At 69.9% G+C, this 17,606-nt stretch overlaps 5 protein-coding genes across 5 annotated transcripts in view; 2 read left to right on the forward strand and 3 right to left on the reverse strand.

The window, feature by feature from the left end:
• H696_02598 (hypothetical protein) overlaps positions 1 to 2,809 on the reverse strand; it is a 4,221-nt gene extending 1,412 nt beyond the window's left edge. The window contains exons 1-3 of the mRNA XM_009496509.1: positions 2,390 to 2,809; positions 1,634 to 2,298; positions 190 to 1,501 (exon numbers count right to left, since the gene is read on the reverse strand). Coding sequence (XP_009494784.1) covers positions 190 to 1,501; positions 1,634 to 2,298; positions 2,390 to 2,668 — 2,256 coding nt within the window. The 5' untranslated portion in view covers positions 2,669 to 2,809. The remainder of the gene's footprint in view (positions 1 to 189; positions 1,502 to 1,633; positions 2,299 to 2,389) is intronic.
• A 629-nt stretch (positions 2,810 to 3,438) lies between these two features.
• On the forward strand, positions 3,439 to 7,390 carry H696_02599 (hypothetical protein). The gene is made up of 8 exons (XM_009496510.1): positions 3,439 to 3,592; positions 3,726 to 3,839; positions 3,946 to 4,292; positions 4,436 to 5,034; positions 5,205 to 5,271; positions 5,409 to 6,130; positions 6,346 to 6,575; positions 6,720 to 7,390. Exons 1-8 carry the CDS (start codon positions 3,520 to 3,522, stop codon positions 7,223 to 7,225), a joined length of 2,658 nt encoding a protein of 885 aa, XP_009494785.1. The 5' UTR covers positions 3,439 to 3,519; the 3' UTR covers positions 7,226 to 7,390.
• Positions 7,363 to 8,725, reverse strand: H696_02600 (hypothetical protein). The gene is made up of 4 exons (XM_009496511.1): positions 8,668 to 8,725; positions 8,445 to 8,525; positions 8,005 to 8,322; positions 7,363 to 7,907 (listed from the first exon to the last, which is right to left on the reverse strand). Exons 1-4 carry the CDS (start codon positions 8,668 to 8,670, stop codon positions 7,719 to 7,721), a joined length of 591 nt encoding a protein of 196 aa, XP_009494786.1. The 5' UTR covers positions 8,671 to 8,725; the 3' UTR covers positions 7,363 to 7,718.
• A 245-nt stretch (positions 8,726 to 8,970) lies between these two features.
• On the reverse strand, positions 8,971 to 15,834 carry H696_02601 (hypothetical protein). The gene is made up of 12 exons (XM_009496512.1): positions 14,321 to 15,834; positions 14,140 to 14,193; positions 13,907 to 14,058; positions 13,671 to 13,753; positions 13,208 to 13,552; positions 12,873 to 13,116; positions 12,693 to 12,787; positions 12,414 to 12,552; positions 11,535 to 12,289; positions 10,994 to 11,251; positions 10,757 to 10,860; positions 8,971 to 10,431 (listed from the first exon to the last, which is right to left on the reverse strand). The coding sequence occupies exons 1-12, from the start codon at positions 15,646 to 15,648 to the stop codon at positions 9,009 to 9,011; spliced, it is 4,980 nt and encodes a 1,659-aa protein (XP_009494787.1). The 5' UTR covers positions 15,649 to 15,834; the 3' UTR covers positions 8,971 to 9,008.
• Positions 15,835 to 17,465: 1,631 nt separating this feature from the next.
• The window catches only part of H696_02602 (oxoglutarate dehydrogenase (succinyl-transferring), E1 component), a gene marked incomplete at its 5' end in the record, with an annotated part of 3,540 nt that continues 3,399 nt past the window's right edge, over positions 17,466 to 17,606 (forward strand). Inside the window, one exon of the mRNA XM_009496513.1 lies at positions 17,466 to 17,586. Coding sequence (XP_009494788.1) covers positions 17,466 to 17,586 — 121 coding nt within the window. The remainder of the gene's footprint in view (positions 17,587 to 17,606) is intronic.

The raw sequence follows: 17,606 nt of genomic DNA on the forward strand, positions 1-17,606 counted from the left end.
CGGCAGACACCGGGACACAGCGGCAGAGATCGGCGAGGCAGCGGCGGAAACCAACGAGACATGGCCACAGAAACCGGTGAGACGAGGTGACAGAACCCAGCGAGACAGTGGCAGAGGAGGGGCCAGGAGGAAAGGGAAAGACAAAAGAAGGCACGGCTCGAGAAGGGGGAGTGACGGCACGGCACGCACCAGCCCCATGCACGGGCTCATCGAGTGGAGGACCTGCTCGAGCTGCTTCTCCAGGGGGACATCCATGTCGGGCGACGAGTCACCCGGCGCCAGCAGCTGCCCGGCCAGGGCATCCCACAGCCCGGGGCCCAGGGCCGCCAGCAGCTCCCAAAGACTGACAAGGGCCCGAGAGTCGGCCGCGCCGGACCCCCGCGAGCCGGACAGCCCGGCCACGGTCCCCAGAGCCGCCCGGCAGCCGAGCGCCGCCAGGGCCCGCGCTCGAGGGCTGTCCGGGCCGGAAAGCGCCCACTCCCGATTGGCAAGCCGGACCATGGCCCATGCCCGGGTGATCGCCCGGGCCAGGGCATCCGTCACCCCGGCCGACTGGCTCACTTGCAAGGCCAGAACCATGCCGGCCACCGTGGCCAGCAGGGCCGGGCGAGCGTCCTCAAGCCGGCAAGCAGCCCGGAGTGCTGCCACGCCGCCGGCCTCCAGCCGACGGAGCACACACTCCAAGGCCACGGCCGCGTGCTGCTGTGTCCGCTGGTCCGCCTGCCCGGGAGCCAAGTCCTGCCAGGCGGCCAGGTAGGCCGACCGTGCGCCGCCGTGGCACCGGCCGGCAGCCGCCGCGGCCGCCGCCGTGTCGGGCCCCGGAAACAGCGGAGCCTCCGCACCGACACGGGCCCCGCCAGCTGCGCGCACCAGCTGCACAAGCACCCGGCACCAGGCCAGCGCGCAGTGCGCGCACATGGGCGCCGCCTCGGTCGGCAGGCCAGCCCCAGCAGCGACCTGCTCCCGGTCCTGCTTGCAGTCACAATCGAACTGGCTGCCGGCCAGCTGGCTGACGGCCTCCAGGGCCGCCGGCGTGCCGGGCGACGCCACCAACAGCCCGGACATCGGGGCCAGCGAGACCCCGAGCGCCGGCAAGGGGCTCCGACAGCACCCGGGCAATGCCCCCAAACAGGCCACCGCCGCCTGGCGCAAAAACCGGTCGGTGCCTTGGCACGCAAGCCGCACCACCCGCGGGAAGGCTCCCGCCAACACCGGACAGCGGCTCCGACAGAGGGGACGCCCCCGGCCAACGGCCGCCAGCGCCGCCAGCGTCGACGTGGCCACCGAGCCGCCGGCCTGCAGCCAGCGCCCCAGCAGCTCCTCCGCCCCGGGCCACCCCCGGCCGGGCGACCCCCGGACAAAGCGCTCCCCCAGGGGGCTCTCGGCAGGCAGGGCCAGCAGGCCGGCCAGCAGCGCGCGTCCCACCTCCGACGCGTGCGCGCCATGCTCGGTGGCCAGGGCTTCCTCCAGATTCCCGGCATCCAGCACATGGTCCGAGAGCCTGCTTCGTTGTCAGTCGCAAGAGGGCAGGGGGACAAGGGGAATGAACGCCCGCCCAGCGACAAGATGGCCCGCTGCCCCCCCCCCCCCCCCCTCCTCCCGGCGCCCAAGAAGAGGGCACAGATCCACGCACCATCGAAGGAGGGAGCTGCCCGCGTGTTCCTCGCCTGCGCAGGCCTCGACCGCCCGCAGGAACACCCCGAGCGCCGCGGCCCGCTCCATGGCATCCACCCGCCGTGGCAGGTACAACTCCTCGGTCGAAAGGGCCGGCCGGTCGGTATCGGCCAGGGACAAAGAGAAATCCACCAAATCCGCGTGCAGGCTGCCCGCAGTCAGGCCGCCAAGCCCATGGTCCATGGCCACATCACCGTCGACCGCCCCGGCACCATCGGCATCCTCGTCATCGTCGTCCCAAAACACCAGGCCCTGGGCCTGGGCATAGGCATTCGCCTCGCGGAGCCGATGCTGATTCAGCTCATCCTGCGCGGTGAGCTGACAGCCGCCCGCGTGGCCGTGCTCCCCCTCGATCGAGGCGTCCGGGCGCCGCATTCCCCGCAGCAGGCCGAAATACTCGTCATCCTGGCACCGGCGCGGCTCGCGATCGAGCAACGCCTCAACGGGACCCCCCCGGGGGAAGGCCCGGAAAGCGGCCTCCGCCAGCAGCAACGGGAATTCCCCCATGCACATTTCAAATGCCTCGGCCCCGGCCGGCTGCCCCGGTCCCGGGAAGAGAGCCGCGCCCAGGACAGTGAGCAGGGCCGCGCGGACGTGCGGACCCAGAGCCGGCCAGGGGAGCGTCTGTCACGCCGAGCGCATGTTAGTCTTCGCCATCTCCGCCGAGGGGGGGGGGGGAGGAAGCCGGCCTCCTGCGCAAATGAGAGTGGCGAACCGAAAGGAAAGCCAGCACCGAGCGGGCAAACGTCTGCCGGTCCGTCCAGGGGGCATCCTGCATCAGCAGGTAATCCAACACCAAGTCGGCCGCCTTGTCGGCCTTCGGGGCATCGTGCCCATCGTACTCCGGCGGCGCCAGCACCGACAGCGGTGCCGGGTCGGTTGCCCCGTCGATCGGGACGACATCGGCCGACAATGCAACGACCCGCCGGAGCAGAAGGTGCAGCGCCCCGTGCAGATCCAGCCGCGATGCGCTGTCCCCGGGAGGATGCTCCATGGCTGGGGAAGCCCAAGGGGGAAAGCCAGGAGCCAAATGTGTGGCAGCAGGTGTGTGCAGGCGTGTGCAGAAATGTGCAAAAATGTGCAGGTGTATGTAGGTGTGTGCAGGTGTGTGTGTGCAGGTGTGTGTGTGCAGGTGGGGAGGAGGAGATTTGTGTCGACAGCTCATGAGGGTCAACACCGGGCGGAGTGGCTTCTCTTGTGTTGGCCTGGCTCGCTGGGGCCGAGATCAGAACCCACCCGTGGAGGGAGGTGATGCGCGACGGGGCCGTGCGCGCGCCCCCGCCCCCTCCACAGGGGCTGGCGAATGCTCCAACCACCCCCGCACCGGCGGATGGCCGGGAGCTGCCGGCGGACCTCGCGCCATGACGGATGCCAACCCATGTAGAAACAGCATTCTCCGGCCGGATCAGCCGGATTGTTTTTTGAAAGCCCTATCCGCTGATTACCAATCCCACGCTGTGCGCAAGATTCTGGCTGGTTCTCCGTAGTCGGCCGGCCCGGCCCGGTCCTCCCTCCCGGTCTCTCGGGAAGCGAGCCCCCGGCGGCGCCGTCTCGTGCGGACGCGCACGCACGTACGCACGCACACGCGCTCCCGCCCTTCCCCCCACGCTTGGCCTGGCGCCGGGCGCGAGGAGGATGGCTCCCCCCCCCCCCCCCCCACGCGACCTCCGACCGGGCCGCCATTCATTGGCTGGCGCGTCGCCCGGGCGGGATCGTTCTTCGCCAGCCCTCTCCTCCTCGATCACATAGACACACGCACGCACGCACACACACACGCACGCACATACCGCCCCGCCATCTCTGCTTGCCCCGGTCCGCTCCACCCCACTCCACCCCTCGACGACGATGCAGCTGTACCAGCAGATCGAGTGGGCCCTCCTCAGCCCGGAGGGCGTCAGCGCCCTGGCCGGCCTCGATGGTCCGTTCGCCGGATGGCCGTTTGCCCGCTGCCCGGCCGGGCCGGGTCCCCTTCTTTCTTTTGCGCCTGCCCCTCCCCGCTCACAGCCCCTGCCTCACGCCGTCGACCCCACCCCCTGGGCCTCCATCCGCAGAGTCTGCCTCCTTCCAGTTTGCCAAGGACTTCCTGGCTGGCGACTTCGCCCCAATCATCACCTCGCCCTTTGCCCGGGAGATTCTGGCCTCCAGTGGCCCCCTGCAGTTTGACGGTGCGCCTGCTCCCTCCCCTGCCCTCCGCCAATGGCGCTCCTCCCTGGAGACTCGCGACGATCCTGACCCCCCTCCGGACGTCCTCCCCCGCTCCGCCGCAAACAGACGCGGTTGCCGACCTGAGCGCCCGGCTGGCGGCGCATTGCGCCGGGACCGACCACACGCCCGACTCGGCCCTCTCGCTGCTCATCCTCGGCGCGGCCCTGCTCCAGGCCTTCGTCCAGGCCAACTGGCTGGGCCCGGCCCTCGAGGCCCCGGTGGCCCCGGCCTTTGCCCTGCTGTCGCCCGGGTTCGACCCGGCCGATGCGATCACCTGGCAACGCGCCGCCGTGGCGTGGGTGTCTCAAGATGAGGCCGACGCGTACCCCCTCCTCCGGGAGCCGGCTCTGCTGATCGCGGCGGTCCTGCTCTTCGAGCATGCGGCGCCCCTCTTTGCCGCGCATGAGCTCACCGTACGCCGCCATCGCCGGCGTGCTGCCAGGCGCCTGCTTCCTCCCCTCCCCCCCTTTTGCTCCCAGCCCACTCACCCTTTTCCCTCGTCCCCCCTTCCCCCCCTGCCCCGTCGCCCGGCGGGTGGGCGCTCACCCGGATGCAGACTGCCCTCCTCTGGTCGGCCCGTGTGACCTTCGCCCACCAGCGCATGCTCGATGACCGGTGCATGAACCTGCGCGAGGCTGTGTACGCCCGGCACCGGGAGTTCTTCCTGAGCCTGCCGGCGGGCCCCGGCGGGCTGGCCCTGCCCTCGTTGCTGGGCAAGCCGCACCCGGCCACGGATCCGGACTGCCCCCCGGGCAGCCCGGTGTCCTTGATCTACGCGCGCTTCTACCTGGAGCACGCCTGTGCGCTGCACTACTTCCACGACCTGACCTGCCATGCGGCCCTGGTGGCGGCCCAGGCGGCCACCGGGCTCGAGTGGGAGCTGACCGGCGCCCTCGGCCGGAAGACCAAGTTCCAGCTCGACGCCCGGACCATGCTCGTGGTTTTCGCCCGGTACTCCGACACGGCCAAGGCCCAGTACTTCGGCCAGAAGCCCAGCCAGCCGGCCGCCGAGACCGACATCCCCAAGGCCCTGGACCTGAATGACGACCAGCTGCTGGACCGCATGCGCCTGGATGACTCGGCCGCTGCCGAGGTTGGCCAGCTGACCTCCGAGGCCATCTTCCCCCTGGATCAGGCCATCCTCTTGGGCTTCAGGTGCGCGGCCTCCCTCCTGCCTCCATCCTGGGTCCTTTCCCCTTCCCCTCCGGTGGCTCCCTCCTCCGGCGCCCATGCATCCTGGCCTCGCTGCCACTGACCCGACACGCCCCCGGCTCTCCGCCGGGGAAAAAAAACACCCCAAACCCACGCACACACCCACATCGCAGCAACTACTTCAAGCTGAAGGACCCCTCCAGCGACCTGACCTCGACCGAGCTGACCGCCTTCGTTGAGGTACGTCCTGCTGCCGAGCCATTCCCCCATGCACCCATGTGCATGCCACCCCCGGTGCCCGCATGTCCTGGCCATTGACCCTGCGCCTGGTTCCGCCCATCGCACGCACACACACACACACACACACACACACACAGTACCTCATCGAGTCGCCGAAGAACTGGCTCGTCCACTCGAGCACGCTGCTGCTTCGGTCGCGCCTTGAGGCCAGCAAGACCCGTCGCCTGGAGCGCGCCACGCTCCAGATCCAGGCCCTGGTGGATCAGTTTGCGGACGCCGAGCCCGGGGTCGCCTCGCGCGGGAGCCTCTTCTACCAGCTGGACTATCCGAATCTGTGGCGCATGCAGAGTGACCTGGCCACCCTCTTCACCAAGCTCGGCCTGCTGAAGTCCGCGCTGGACCTCTTCGAGAAGCTGGAGAACTGGGAGGGCCTCATCACCTGTCTGGCTCGCACGGGACAGTCTTCCCGGGCCGAGGCCGTGGTCCGCGAGCAGCTGGCCCAGCACCCGACCCCGAAGATGTACTGCATTCTGGGGGATATCCTGGGCTCGCGTGACACGCAGCCCTACGAGCAGGCCCTGGCCCTGGCTCGCGGCGGCCACTACGCCCGCGCGCACCGGGCCCTCGGGCTGATTCACTTCAAGAATGACGAGGTTGAGCGCGCCCTGCCGCACCTGGAGCACGCCAGCCGGCTGAACCCCCTGGGTGAGCACAACTGGTGGACCCTCTCCGGGGCGTATGCCAAGCTGGAGAACTGGCCCAAGGCGGCCGGGGCCCTGACGCGCGTGGTGTCCCTGGCGCCGGATGACGCCGAGGCCTGGTCCAATCTGTCCATCTACTACACCAAGATGGGGCGCCTGTGCGTTGGGGCCCAAGGCGGGTTCTTGCCCTGCTCTCTTTTTCCCTCTCTCTCTCCCTTTGCCCAGCCTGGCTCCCCTCCTTGGCCGTTCGTCGGCCAGGGCCGGGGAGAGGGGACCTCCTCCCACGAACTTACACCCCTCCTCGCTCGCTCGCTCTCTCTCTCTCTCTGCCCCCCCCCCCCCCTTCCGTGTGCCATCCATGGCACTTGCCCAGTGTCGAATCTCACCGGTCGCTCAAGGAGGCCACTCGGCTCAATCGCGACAGCTGGCGCATGTGGGAGAACCTGGTCCTCGTCAGCCTCGTGGTCAACGAGTACTCCGATGTCATCCTCGGCATGTCCCGACTGCTCGAGATCCGCAAGGACAATCCGATCGACGAGCAGAACTTCGGCCGCCTCATCCATGCATACATGACCGGCAAGTCCGATGCCTCGGAAACCCCCCGTACGCGCAAATGCCCCTCCAGGCCACCTGCCACCGACGAGGCTGATCCCTGTGGACTGACCGGCCGAGCACGCCCCGCACCACCTCCGCCCCCCGCCCCCTTTCTCCCCCCCCCTCCTCCCCTGTGCGCTGTCCTCCGCATAGTGCATCGGTACACCGGCCAGCTGGAGTCCCTGGTGGATCGCATCGTCGAGGCGTGCCCGGGGAATGCCAATGTCCTGGCCATCTGTGCGCAGTTCTTCGACTTCCGTTTCAAGTCCAACCTCCCCTCCAGCCACTATGTGCAGCGGGTGCACCCGGAGCACTATGAGCCCCTGCCCGAGGTGACCCAGACCATGTGCCTGGATGACAAGGCGGTCGACCTGTACCTCCGAGCCTACCGCGCGTCGAACTTGCGCTCGGGGTGGGAAAATGACGCCGCCAGCCTGAAGGCCGTCTCCGAGCACACCACCGCGGCGGTGGAGGCGCTGCTGGCACGCGCCAGCCGGCACCGGGCCAGCGGGGCCCCAGATGCCGAGGGCCTGGCCAAGACCGATCTCTACCAGGCTCGGACCATCATCCGGGGCTTCCTCAGCCGCGCCAAGCGGACATTCCCCTCGAGCCCCGAAGTGCAGGCCATGGAGGAGCTCCAGGCGAAGGCCACTGCTTGAGTGATGTGACATGCCCAGACCACGGGCAGCGCTTCTCCCCTTGGCCGCCTCTCCACCCCGGGGGGATGCTTCCCTCCTTTCGCGTGTTTTCTTTTTCGCTGCCTCTCTCTCTCTCTCCCTCTCTGGAGTTCGGGCACGCGCGCCATACACACAATGTTAGACGGATGATTTCCCGGTGGCCGAAGAGGGGGGCGAGGATCCGGGCAGAAGGCCTGACATGATACATTGGCATGCGTCTCGGGCTCCCTGTCTTTCCTTCGCGGGGCAAGGGACCGCGGCGAGCGCAAGACCACAGCAAGGGGAGGCAGACTATGTGTATTTCCGAGAGCCGGGGAGAAGCCGAGCAAAGGAGGCGCAAGGGGGAAACACAGCAAGAAGGATCTCGGCAGGGCATGAGCAGTGTTGAAAGGTCGAAGGCTCGAGGAAAAACAGGCCCGCGGACATGCCCGCCCGCCCACACGCCCCTCTCTCTCTCACACGCACACACGCACACTCAAGCACGGATGACCTTGCGCTTCTGCTTCTGCTTGGGGCCGGGGGCCTCATCGCCGGCGCCCAGGGCGTCCTGCTCAGCCGAGCCGGCACCCCGGCCAAAGATTCCCCCAAGAAGCATGCTGAGCATGCTTCCCATCGGGCCGGTCGAGAGGTTGGCGTAGGTGGAGTATGCCCAGAGGCCGGGGATCTGCCGACAGCCGGGCGCCGAGGGACACATGGGGATGCGACGTTAGACCCCGGCACAGGAGCACCGCCGGACGGCAGAGGCCACAGGTGTCACGCACCGTCAACAGGAAGTACCACATCCAGCGGCCGAGAATCGGGCGCAGGACCAGCGGCACCCAGCAGAGGATGGCCGAGTCGCCGATGAGGTTGGCCACGCCGATGGTCAGGTCGGCGCCGACCGACACCAGCGGGCCCCGGGTGGGGACCGGGTTGCCCGCGCGCTGGGCCATCTGCACCACATGCCCGGGCACCGGGCCGTAGGTGGCCGCCCCGAGGCGGCGCAGGTAAAACACCGTCCCCCCGGCGATGAGCAGCGCCAGCGAGGAGAGCCACCGGTCGTAGGAGCCCAGCACCAGGGCCAAGACCAGGTGAAGAGCCTGCCATGTCGGGGCCGGGGCCGGGGCCGGGGTCGGGGCCGGGGTCGGGGCCGGGCGTATTAGTGCACATGCCGCGGGGACCGGCAGGACGACAAGAGGGAGGCAGCAGGGGAGCCACGCACGCAGGAGACGGCCGAGCCGATCATCAGGAGTTGGAGGCGCGCCTCGTTGGACGCGGCGCGCTTCTTCTCAGCTTGTCCGGCCTGCGCATCGAGGAGGGAAGAGACATGGGGGGGGGGGGGGGCAGGATTAGCGTCGGCGAGGGTGGGCACCCCATCGGGCCAGACAGGCATACGGGAGGGGGGGGGGGGAAGGAAAAAAGGCCACCCACACCCCGGCGCATACCATGGCAGGAGCTATCTGGAAGGGGGCAAGGCGAGAATCAGGAGGGAGGACCAGGATGGGATGTCCGACTGGGCCCCGACAGCCCGGTGGCCGGCGGTGCCGCGGGAAAAATCTGCCCACCCATCGCCCCCCGCGCGCCCCGCGCCCCGCCCCCTCCACAGCGAGACCATGACCACCGCCGCGCCGGCCCCCACCGCCCCGGCATCGGTGCCGCACCTCTCTATGTCTCTCTCTCTCTCTCTCTCAAAGAGGTCCCCTGGCAGACTCCTCCCCCTACCGAGCACACACACCGCGGATCAAAGACAGGAAGGTCCAGCGGCAGATCGAGCCACGTGATGTGTCTAATTGTGGGATACAATGTCCACCAGCTGGTAGGACCCGGAGAACCAGGTCCGGCCGGCCGGGTCCACCAACAGGGCGGACACCAGCAGCCGCCGCCGGCGCCCGGGATCGAAGAGGCTGACCACGGTCGCCGGCGAGGAGGCGGACGCCGGCGAGGGCTCATGCCGCGCGCGGCGCCGGGATTGCGCAGCCGGGTCCAGGAGAAGTGGCAGGTCCGCCGACTCGACGGGCGGCAGGGCATCGGCGCCCCCGACAAACAGGTCCCCCCGGGCGAAAGTGAACGAGGCCTGGGCAAAGCGCGTGCCACGCAGGGCCGTCTGGCTGGCCGGGCTGCTTGGCTGGCCGCCGGCCAGGCTCAGCACCGGGCGGGCCGCCGAGCCGGAAGAGACCCCCGCCACCGGGGGGAGCTCGTCCGAGGTGGCCAGGTCCAGAGGCCGACTGTCGGTGGCGTGCGCGCTCGATCCGGCCAGGGGAACAACCCGCGCCATGCGGCCGGATGCCGAGAACAAGTCCACAAGGTCGATGTCCGCCGGCCCGGGCCCGCCAGGACCCGGGGCCCGGAAGTGCGGGTCGCCCAAATCACGCCCATCGGTCGCGGCCAGGTCCCCACTCAGCGGCACACACCACACCAGAGCCGCCACCGGCGGACCGGCGGCCGAACCCGCCACGGGGAGGCCCCTCCCCGGGGACGCCCCGACATCCGACACCAGGGTGCCGAGTGCGGCGCTCGAGGAGGCCCCCGACCAGCTCTCGAAGGAGTCAATGCCCAGCCGAGGCCCCTCGCGCCCGGCGCCCTGGGCCCCGGCATCGAGGGCCAGGTGCCGGCAGAGGATGCGCTCCAGGGTGGCCGAGTCCCGGCGAGATGGCGGGGTCACCTGGATGGCCACATTGAGGACCAGCTGCGAGTCCTCCGGCATGTGGATCTCCATCGGCGCCATTGTCCCGGCGTCCGGGGAGGCCGGCGAGGCCGGTGCGGTCGCATGGCACGTCGGAAGCACCCGGAGCAAGCACTGCGTCGAGTCGCCCGCGCGGCCGGACAGGCCACCGGACAATTCCGAGCTCAGCAGCTGCAGGACATACGCCGGCAGGCCGAGCGGGCTGTGCAACAGGAGTGCCCGTGCAAATGCGGCCACATGCTGCATCGGCACCCGCGGAGCAGGGGCGTCCTCCATCGAGGGGGAGCCCCCGCATCCCGCCAGGGATAGCAAACCATCCAGCCCGCCCGTGGCGTCCGAGCCAAAGGCAAAGTCGAAATCCCCATCCGCGTTTGAGGCATCACTCATGGTGGCATCCGGCTCCTCCATCGGCGGGGGGGCTTGTGACAGTGGCTGGCCCAGGAGCCCGAGTGCCGACCGCAGGCAAAGGCTATCCGGGTCGCGGCTGCGAATGGCCTTCGACAGGATGTGCAAAAGGATCGAGCGGCTGGCAGGACGAAAAAGCACGACGGGTGTTAGATGTGTCCGGAGGGAGGGGAGTGGCGATGGGGAGAAGGGCCACTTAATGTGCGTGTGCGTGTGCGTGTGCGTATACGTGTACGTGTATATGTACATGTACGTATACGTGTACGTGTACGTGTATATGTACATGTACGTATACGTGTACGTGTACGTGTATATGTACATGTACGTATACGTGTACGTGTACATGTACATGTACGTATACGTGTACGTATGGAAAAGGGGGGGGGAGAGGGGCGAGCAAGCGTGATCCTGGAAAAGCAAGGGTGAGAAGGGCGAGCGGCACGCACCGGTGAAGCTCTGCCTGCGTGAAGGAATCCAGATCGAAGTGAAGGCGGATGAGCTTCAGGTGGCCCTCCGAGAGCAGGGCCAGGTGCGCGGCCAGCTGCTCGGCCTACATGCCGTCGCCAAGGAAGAGCCCACCGACAGGGTGCCACGAAGGGGAAAGAACATGATCAGCAAAGGAGACCGCCAAAGCGAACGCCGGCCCGAAGGGCGGAAGGCCTGTGGCTGTGGCCGTGGCGTACCTGCACCGCGTGCAGCCGGTCGACATCAACGCTGTCGGCCAGCGAGGCTAGCTGCTGCAGTTGACGCAGGCAGGCGAAAGTACGGGACTGAAGCAGGAGGAAGTTGCAGAGGAAGCGATAATGCGAGCGAATGGAGGGGGAGAAGTCCTCCTCCAGCGAGGCGGCTCGGCCGCCCAGCTGGTCAAACCGCTGTAGCGTCCGGGCCAGAACCAGGGCATCGTCGTGCGCTCTCAGGACCAGCCCGAAGGGGACATTTGCCTATGGGGGGCGGGGGACAAAGCGGGGGTCGCCAGAAGGGCAGAGGGAGGGAGAGAGAGAGGGAGAAAAAGAGGGAGAAAGGGGAGAAGAGGGAGAGAAAAGAGGGAGAAAAGAAAAAGAGGGGGAGAGGAGGCAAAAGGGAGAGAAGAGGGAGAGAAGAGGGACAAAGGAGAAAAGAACAACAGAAGGGACAGGGAGAGACAGGGACGAGGATGGCAGCGAAGCACGGTGAGTAAGACAGAGGTGACGGAGAGGAGGATGGCGATGGCTCGATGATGCGCACCAGACCGGCATCCTCATCGGCGAGTGCACGCAGTGCTGTGGCCGCAATGCCCGCGAGCAGGACCAGAAGGCGGCGAGAGAGTTGCTGCACCTCCGAAGGGGCGGCTGTCTGAATGTGCGACCCGGTCAGGCCAGCTGGCCGCCGGCTGTCCATGTCCGACGACGAGGCCGGCCCCCGGTGCAGGAGCCCATGCGAAAAGTCGATGGTCGGTAGGGCGGCCAAGAAACGCAGCGCCAGTGGCGCCGCCCGACCGGTGCGCAGGCAGAACCCGGCGATGCGCTCGACCGTGCACAACAGGAAGGCCAGGCCTGGCGCCTGGAAAACCACCTGCGGGGAGACAACGCGCGTGCTGCCACCCCCCGGGGCGCTCGCCTCCTCCGCCTCCGTCCCCATGGCCAGACCACTGGCCAGGGCCGTGTCCCCGCTGGACAGCCGCCCGGCCACGGCCAGCAGGCGCGCCTCCTCCGCGGGTCCATACAGCCCGGGGAAGCGCCCAAGAACCAGCACAAGGGTGGCTAGCAGCTCGATGCACCGGCTGGCGCCGGACAGTGCACTCAGGCCTCCGGCAGGGACCGGCTGCGCAAGGGAAAACTCCAACAGGCGATCCATCAGATCCAGTGCCATGGTGCTCGGGCCGAGCGTCGGGTTGGCCGGGGCCAAGTCCAGTGGGAGCGTCTCCACCGAGCCCAGGCACGCTGCAAGGCAGTGTTGCAGCTGAAGGAGGATGGCCATCTTGGCGCGGGACGTCGTGTTGTCTGACGGGGGGGCGCATGGTCAGTCCGAGGCCGCCACAGGGCGGAGAGAAGAGGACAAGCAGTGGGGAGGGGGGGGAGGGTCCCCATCGGAGGCCAATCACCAGGGGCCGGTGTGCTCACGTACCCTCGAGCCGATCAAAGAGCACGGAGGCCACAGTCAGATGGATGACGATGAGGCTGGTCCCATCGACCAGGGCGCCCAGGACTGCGCGCGGCTCGGCCCGACCCAGCAACTCCAATGCATCGACCGTCTCCGAGGCGATCTGCCCCAGGGGACGATCCGGCGAGGGAGGAGGTCAGCTCGATGGCGAAGAGGTCGAGAGAGGGGGGGAGAGGGGGGGAGAGACCCAGACACGCAGGAGACGTGGGGGAACAAAGAGCAACACACAGGATAGCCACGCACCATCAAGTCCGCTACCGCCTCGCGGCCCTCATCAGCCGGGGACATGTGGGCTCGCAACGAGGCGAGAAGCTTGTCTGCCAAGCTGTCCAGTGTCGCTGCGTGAAAGGGAAGGCCGCGTCAGCACACGTCAAAGGTTGTGGGCAAATGCAAAAGGCAGCACGCTCAAAGGAAAAGCCATACCCAGAGAGGCCGCATCGCCCGGGAGGTGATATCGGCGGAAGATGGCCACCACCAGCAGACGCATGGCAGGCACATGGCGATCATCAAAGCAAGCCAGTCCCACCACCGCGGCCAGGAGCTCGGGCTCGCCGAAGACAGCCTCCAAATGGCGGTCCTGGTCCGTATCGATGGCCGCGATCAGCACCTGGCAGATCGGCGCGCAGACTGACACCGGGCCGCGCTGCATGAGTGTCGCAAGCATATGCTGTACGCCGAGGAGAGGGGGGGGGGAGGACGCGTCAGAATGGTCGAGAGTGCCGCCCGCCGCGAGTCGCCCATGGCCAGATCACACATACCTGACACACATCCACCGGGAGCTCCTGGCCCTGGCTGACCAGTGAACGAATTGCAGACAGCACATGCCCCAGCAGAATGGCCGGCCCCTCCTGGCGGAGGTCCACCGTGCTCAGAGGGACCGCCAGGAGGTCCTCGGCGGGGTGGGCCTTGTCAGCCTGGCGCCGGCCCAGCAGCAGCGTCTGAGCCCAGGCGGTCAGGACCTGGAACAGGGCCGGGCGGCGCGCCGGCAGCCGGAGGACCAGGCTCAACAGAGTCCCGATGCATGCCTCGATCAGTGGCAGCGACACGTCCTGGGCCGAGGAGAAGCGCGATGCGCGCATCGCCGCAAAGCACAGATGGACAGCCTGCACCGCGAGGCGAGGGAGCCAAGCGAAAGGTCAGCCCCGGCGGACGAGCACGAGCGCAGCGAAGGCCATCCGCCAAAGGGCCCCGGGGCCGGTGGGGGCGGGGACCGAAACGCACCTGGTCGGTGTCGGCCTCCGAGGGCCACATGTGTTTGAGCAGGCAAATCAGGGAGACACGAATGCTCGCCGGGTGGCGAAGGTCTGTGCCGGCATGTGAGTCGCGAGCCGAGGCCGGGAGGTGGCGAAGCTGGGGGGGGGGGGGGGGGGGGGGGGGGGGGGGGGGGGGGGGGGGGGGGGGGGGGGGGGGGGGGGGGGGGGGGGGGGGATGACAAAGGGGCAAGTGCTGAGGCGGACCCTGGAGGAGAGTGACAATTTTCTCGAGAATACTCGAGGCAAAGACCGGCGACAGGGCGGCCACCCGGTCGGCCGCACTGATGGTGGCTTGGAAGACACGAAAGTCACATGTGGTCGAGGACTCCGAAGACGAAGACAGTGTCTCGCGAAGGCTGGCGTGCAAGCGCGTCAGGGCCGGCACGCGGGCGGGAAACAAACAAGCAGGCCACGGCCAAGCAGGCCCAGCTACGCACACATTGTGGATTTCAACCCGGTCAGCCAGGACACTGGCCATCTCGGACACCATGCTGGGAGGGCGGCGGCGGCGGCGGCGGCGGCGGCGGCGGCGGCGGCGGATGGAGGACCATCGGCAGGCATCGGTCAGTGGGGCCGGGGCAGGTGGGAGGCGAGGGGAAGGGCCGCTGGCCGGCGTACCGGATGGTCAGGGCCCGCGCGGCGGGATCCATGCCGAAGGCAGTTTCGTGCGTCAGCGACGTGACCACCTCCTCGATGTTGAGGATGAGCCCCAGCAAGCCGGTGGCGGCCATGGTGCGCACGGCCCCGAGACACGCATGGCGCAGGGCCACCGACCGCGTGCCACAAAAGAAGTCCACCAGGCGCAGGACCGCCGTGTTGACCACCTCCGCCAGGGGGAAGGTGGCCAGGAGCCCGGGCAGCCGCGACAGGGCGGTCGTCTGGACGGCGATCACCCCGGAATGGAGCTGCGTCTCGAGCTCGGTCACCAGGCGCAGGCCCCGCGTGGTGGACATCGACGCATCCGAGGGGCCCGTGTCCGGGGCAAATTGCTGGAAAAGGTGCCGGCCTGCGGCGCCGGGCCCGGCCGCCAGCGACCCGGACGAGGCCGCCATGCCGCCGGATGCCAGGGCATCGGCGCTGGAAAGCCCCCCCTCGCGAGCGACCAGGTGCGCCGCCAATTGGGGCGGCCCGACGGCAATCTGCGGTATGGCAGCCGAAGTGCCAGGCGCCGGGGCGCTGGCGGGCACGGCCGCCGCCGCGGCCGCCGACGCCGAGGCAGACGACCCCACGAAGGTGACTCCCGAACTGGGGGGCTCATGCGACCCGGGGGTGGCCATCGCGGCCCCCGGCCGTGGGCCGTAATCGACCATGCTTGGCCCGTGGCTGGGGCCGTAGTTGGGCGGCGGCCCGGGGTCCGCCGGGGCCGGCGGCAGGGTCCAAGCCCCCGGGCGCCCGGGCAGCTGCAGCCCTCCCGGGTGGATGCCCGGCATGCCCGGCGGTGGGAGGGGCCCCGTCACCGGAGGGCCCTGGGAAGGAGCGGCGGCGCTGCCGGCTCCGGTCGAATCGAAGCCGGCCACCACCGGCAGGGAAATCCCCGGCGTGACTGGCCGAGGGCCAGGCCCGATGCCCGGCGGGGGGAGCTCGATCGCCGGCCCCACGCCCGGGGCGGGAAGCTCGATGCCGGACTGGCCGGCCGGCAGGGACACCAGCGGGACCGGCGCGCCCCCGGGCACCGGCGGCAGGAAGGCCCCAGGCGGGGCGGCCCCCTGCGGCGGGGGCAGCTTCACAATGGCCGGCAATTGCGGCGAGGGGGCGGCCATGTGCCCGGATGGCGGATGGTGCCGGCCAAAATGCGGCGGCACCGGGTGCAGGTGCGGCCCCGGGAAGGCCCGGCCGCGGGGGTGCTGCATCGACGGCGGCAGGGTCAGGCCTCCGGGGGCCGGGGGCCCGGCGCCGCTGCCAGATGCGGGAGGTGGTCCGCCGCCACCCGGCGGGTTGGAAGACATCCGGCAGGGAAAGGGAGGCGAGGGGGAGCGAGCAAGCCGAGGGAGGGCGATGGAGGGCGAGGAAGGGCGAGGGAGGGCGAGGGAGGGCGAGGGAGGGGAGAATTCAAGCACGGAAATGAGTGCAATGCCGCAGGCTGCCAGGGAGGAAAAGGAGGGCGGGCAGGCAGGCAGGCGGGCGGGCGAGCGGATGGGGTCGGGAATGGGCTGCCGACGGCAGCGGATTGCCGCGGCTTTTGGAGGCTTCACCGGCGGACTTCACCAATCGCGCGCCGGGACGGCGGCGGCGGCGGCGGCGGCGGCGGCGACGACGGGGTGGGAGCCGGGGGCGTCCGGGCGCCGGCGCCGACGCCGAATCGAATGGATGCCGGGGGCGGACGCCGCAGAGATCTCGGCCCATCGCGCGGCGGACACTGGCGTCTACCCGTGCCGAGCCCGCTTCCCCACGCCCCTCCGCTGGCAGTCAAGGGGCGCATCGACGCCAGCCCCGTTGGCATCCGGCCCGGACCGAGCACCAGCCCTTGATCACTCGTGCGTGAGTGGTGCGTGATATGCCCGCTCGTGAAGCGCGGGGCTCCGGCCTCCCGCGCGCCCCCCTCCGGACGCTCTCGGCCAGGCCGGCCGGGGAAAAGCAGCGCGCCGGGGGGGGGGGGGGCGGCGAGCCGCTCCTCCCGCGGCCACGCAATGAATGGTGGTGCCAGGGCCCCTTGTGAGCGGCTTGGCCTTGCAGCTGGAGGGGGGGGAGTCGGCGGCCGGGGCAGGGAGGGCGGGTCAGCATTGCATTGTGTTGGGGCGTGCTGACCTCCGCCGCCGCCGCCGCCGGCAGGGCAGGGTGCGGGAGAGGGGGGGGGGGGGTACAGGGGGCGGGGGGGGGTAGGCCGCCAGACCTGGGGTATATGCACATGGAACTGGGTGCTCCGCCGGGGGCCGGCTCGGGAAGTCATGGCGCCCCTGTGCTGGCGCGCAATCCAGCGCAGGGCGCACGAGGGGGCGCAGTGGGGGGAAGAGACACGCGGGGGTCCATTTGGTGCGCCCATTCCACGTGCCGGGCCCAGGCGGCGGAGCTTTCGGCCGCGGGCCCGGCGGACGCCAGGCGCCTTCGCTGTGGCTCCCCCGCCCTCCCGCCCCGGTCCCGGTGGGAATGGCCCATCTTCGTGGAAGGGGGGCTGTGTTGCCCGTTTCTTTGTTCCGGCCGGCGGAGGGACTCGCCGGAGGGACTATTCGCTCTTTTTTATTTCCCCCCGCCTCCCAGGAGGCCAAGGCCTCCATGCGCGCCAGCAGCCCGTGCGTGCTTTTGTGCCTCGGCCCGAAGCCCATCAGCACGCCAGTCGGGCGCGGGAATCCGGCGGCGGGAGGGGGGGGGGGGCGGAGAGACCCGCCCACCGGCCGCCCCCTGCCCCTCCCCGGCACCTCCCCAAGTGATGCGCGCAGGCGCGGGCCCCGGGCGGGCGCCGGGTCGCCCGGGAACCAGTCGCCGGCCCGGACTGCCACCGAAAACCGCCGCCGAGGGCGCGCCCAGCCCACGCCACCGCCGGCCCCGGGCCACCTGCGATACCCCCCCCCCCCCTGCAGGGCGAGCCACACGGGCGCCTCGTCCGTCGGGGGGACCCGGGCGCGGGGCCGGCGGCAACGAGGCACCGAGTCACCACCGAAAGCAACAGGGCGCGCCCCCCCCCCCCGCCCCCGCCCCACCAACGAACCGCTCGCCAGTTTGGGGCTCCCGGCCCGGGGGTGGGCAGGGCCGGCCGATTTAGCCCGCAAGTGACGCATTCCGCTCCGGCCGAGTGGCAGGCACGCACCGGGAACGGGACCAACCGCGCATGGGCCGGGGGCGCCCTCGACGAACGGGGGGGGGGCGCGGCAACGCAGGGACCCCCCCGCCACTGCCGCCGCCGCCGCCGCCGCCGCCGCCGCCGCTGCCGCCCTTTAAGACCCGCAGGCGTGGCCCCCAGGGCCGCCCC

This window comes from Fonticula alba, assembly GCF_000388065.1.
Source record: "Fonticula alba strain ATCC 38817 unplaced genomic scaffold supercont2.4, whole genome shotgun sequence".
Taxonomy (NCBI): domain Eukaryota; order Rotosphaerida; family Fonticulaceae; genus Fonticula; species Fonticula alba.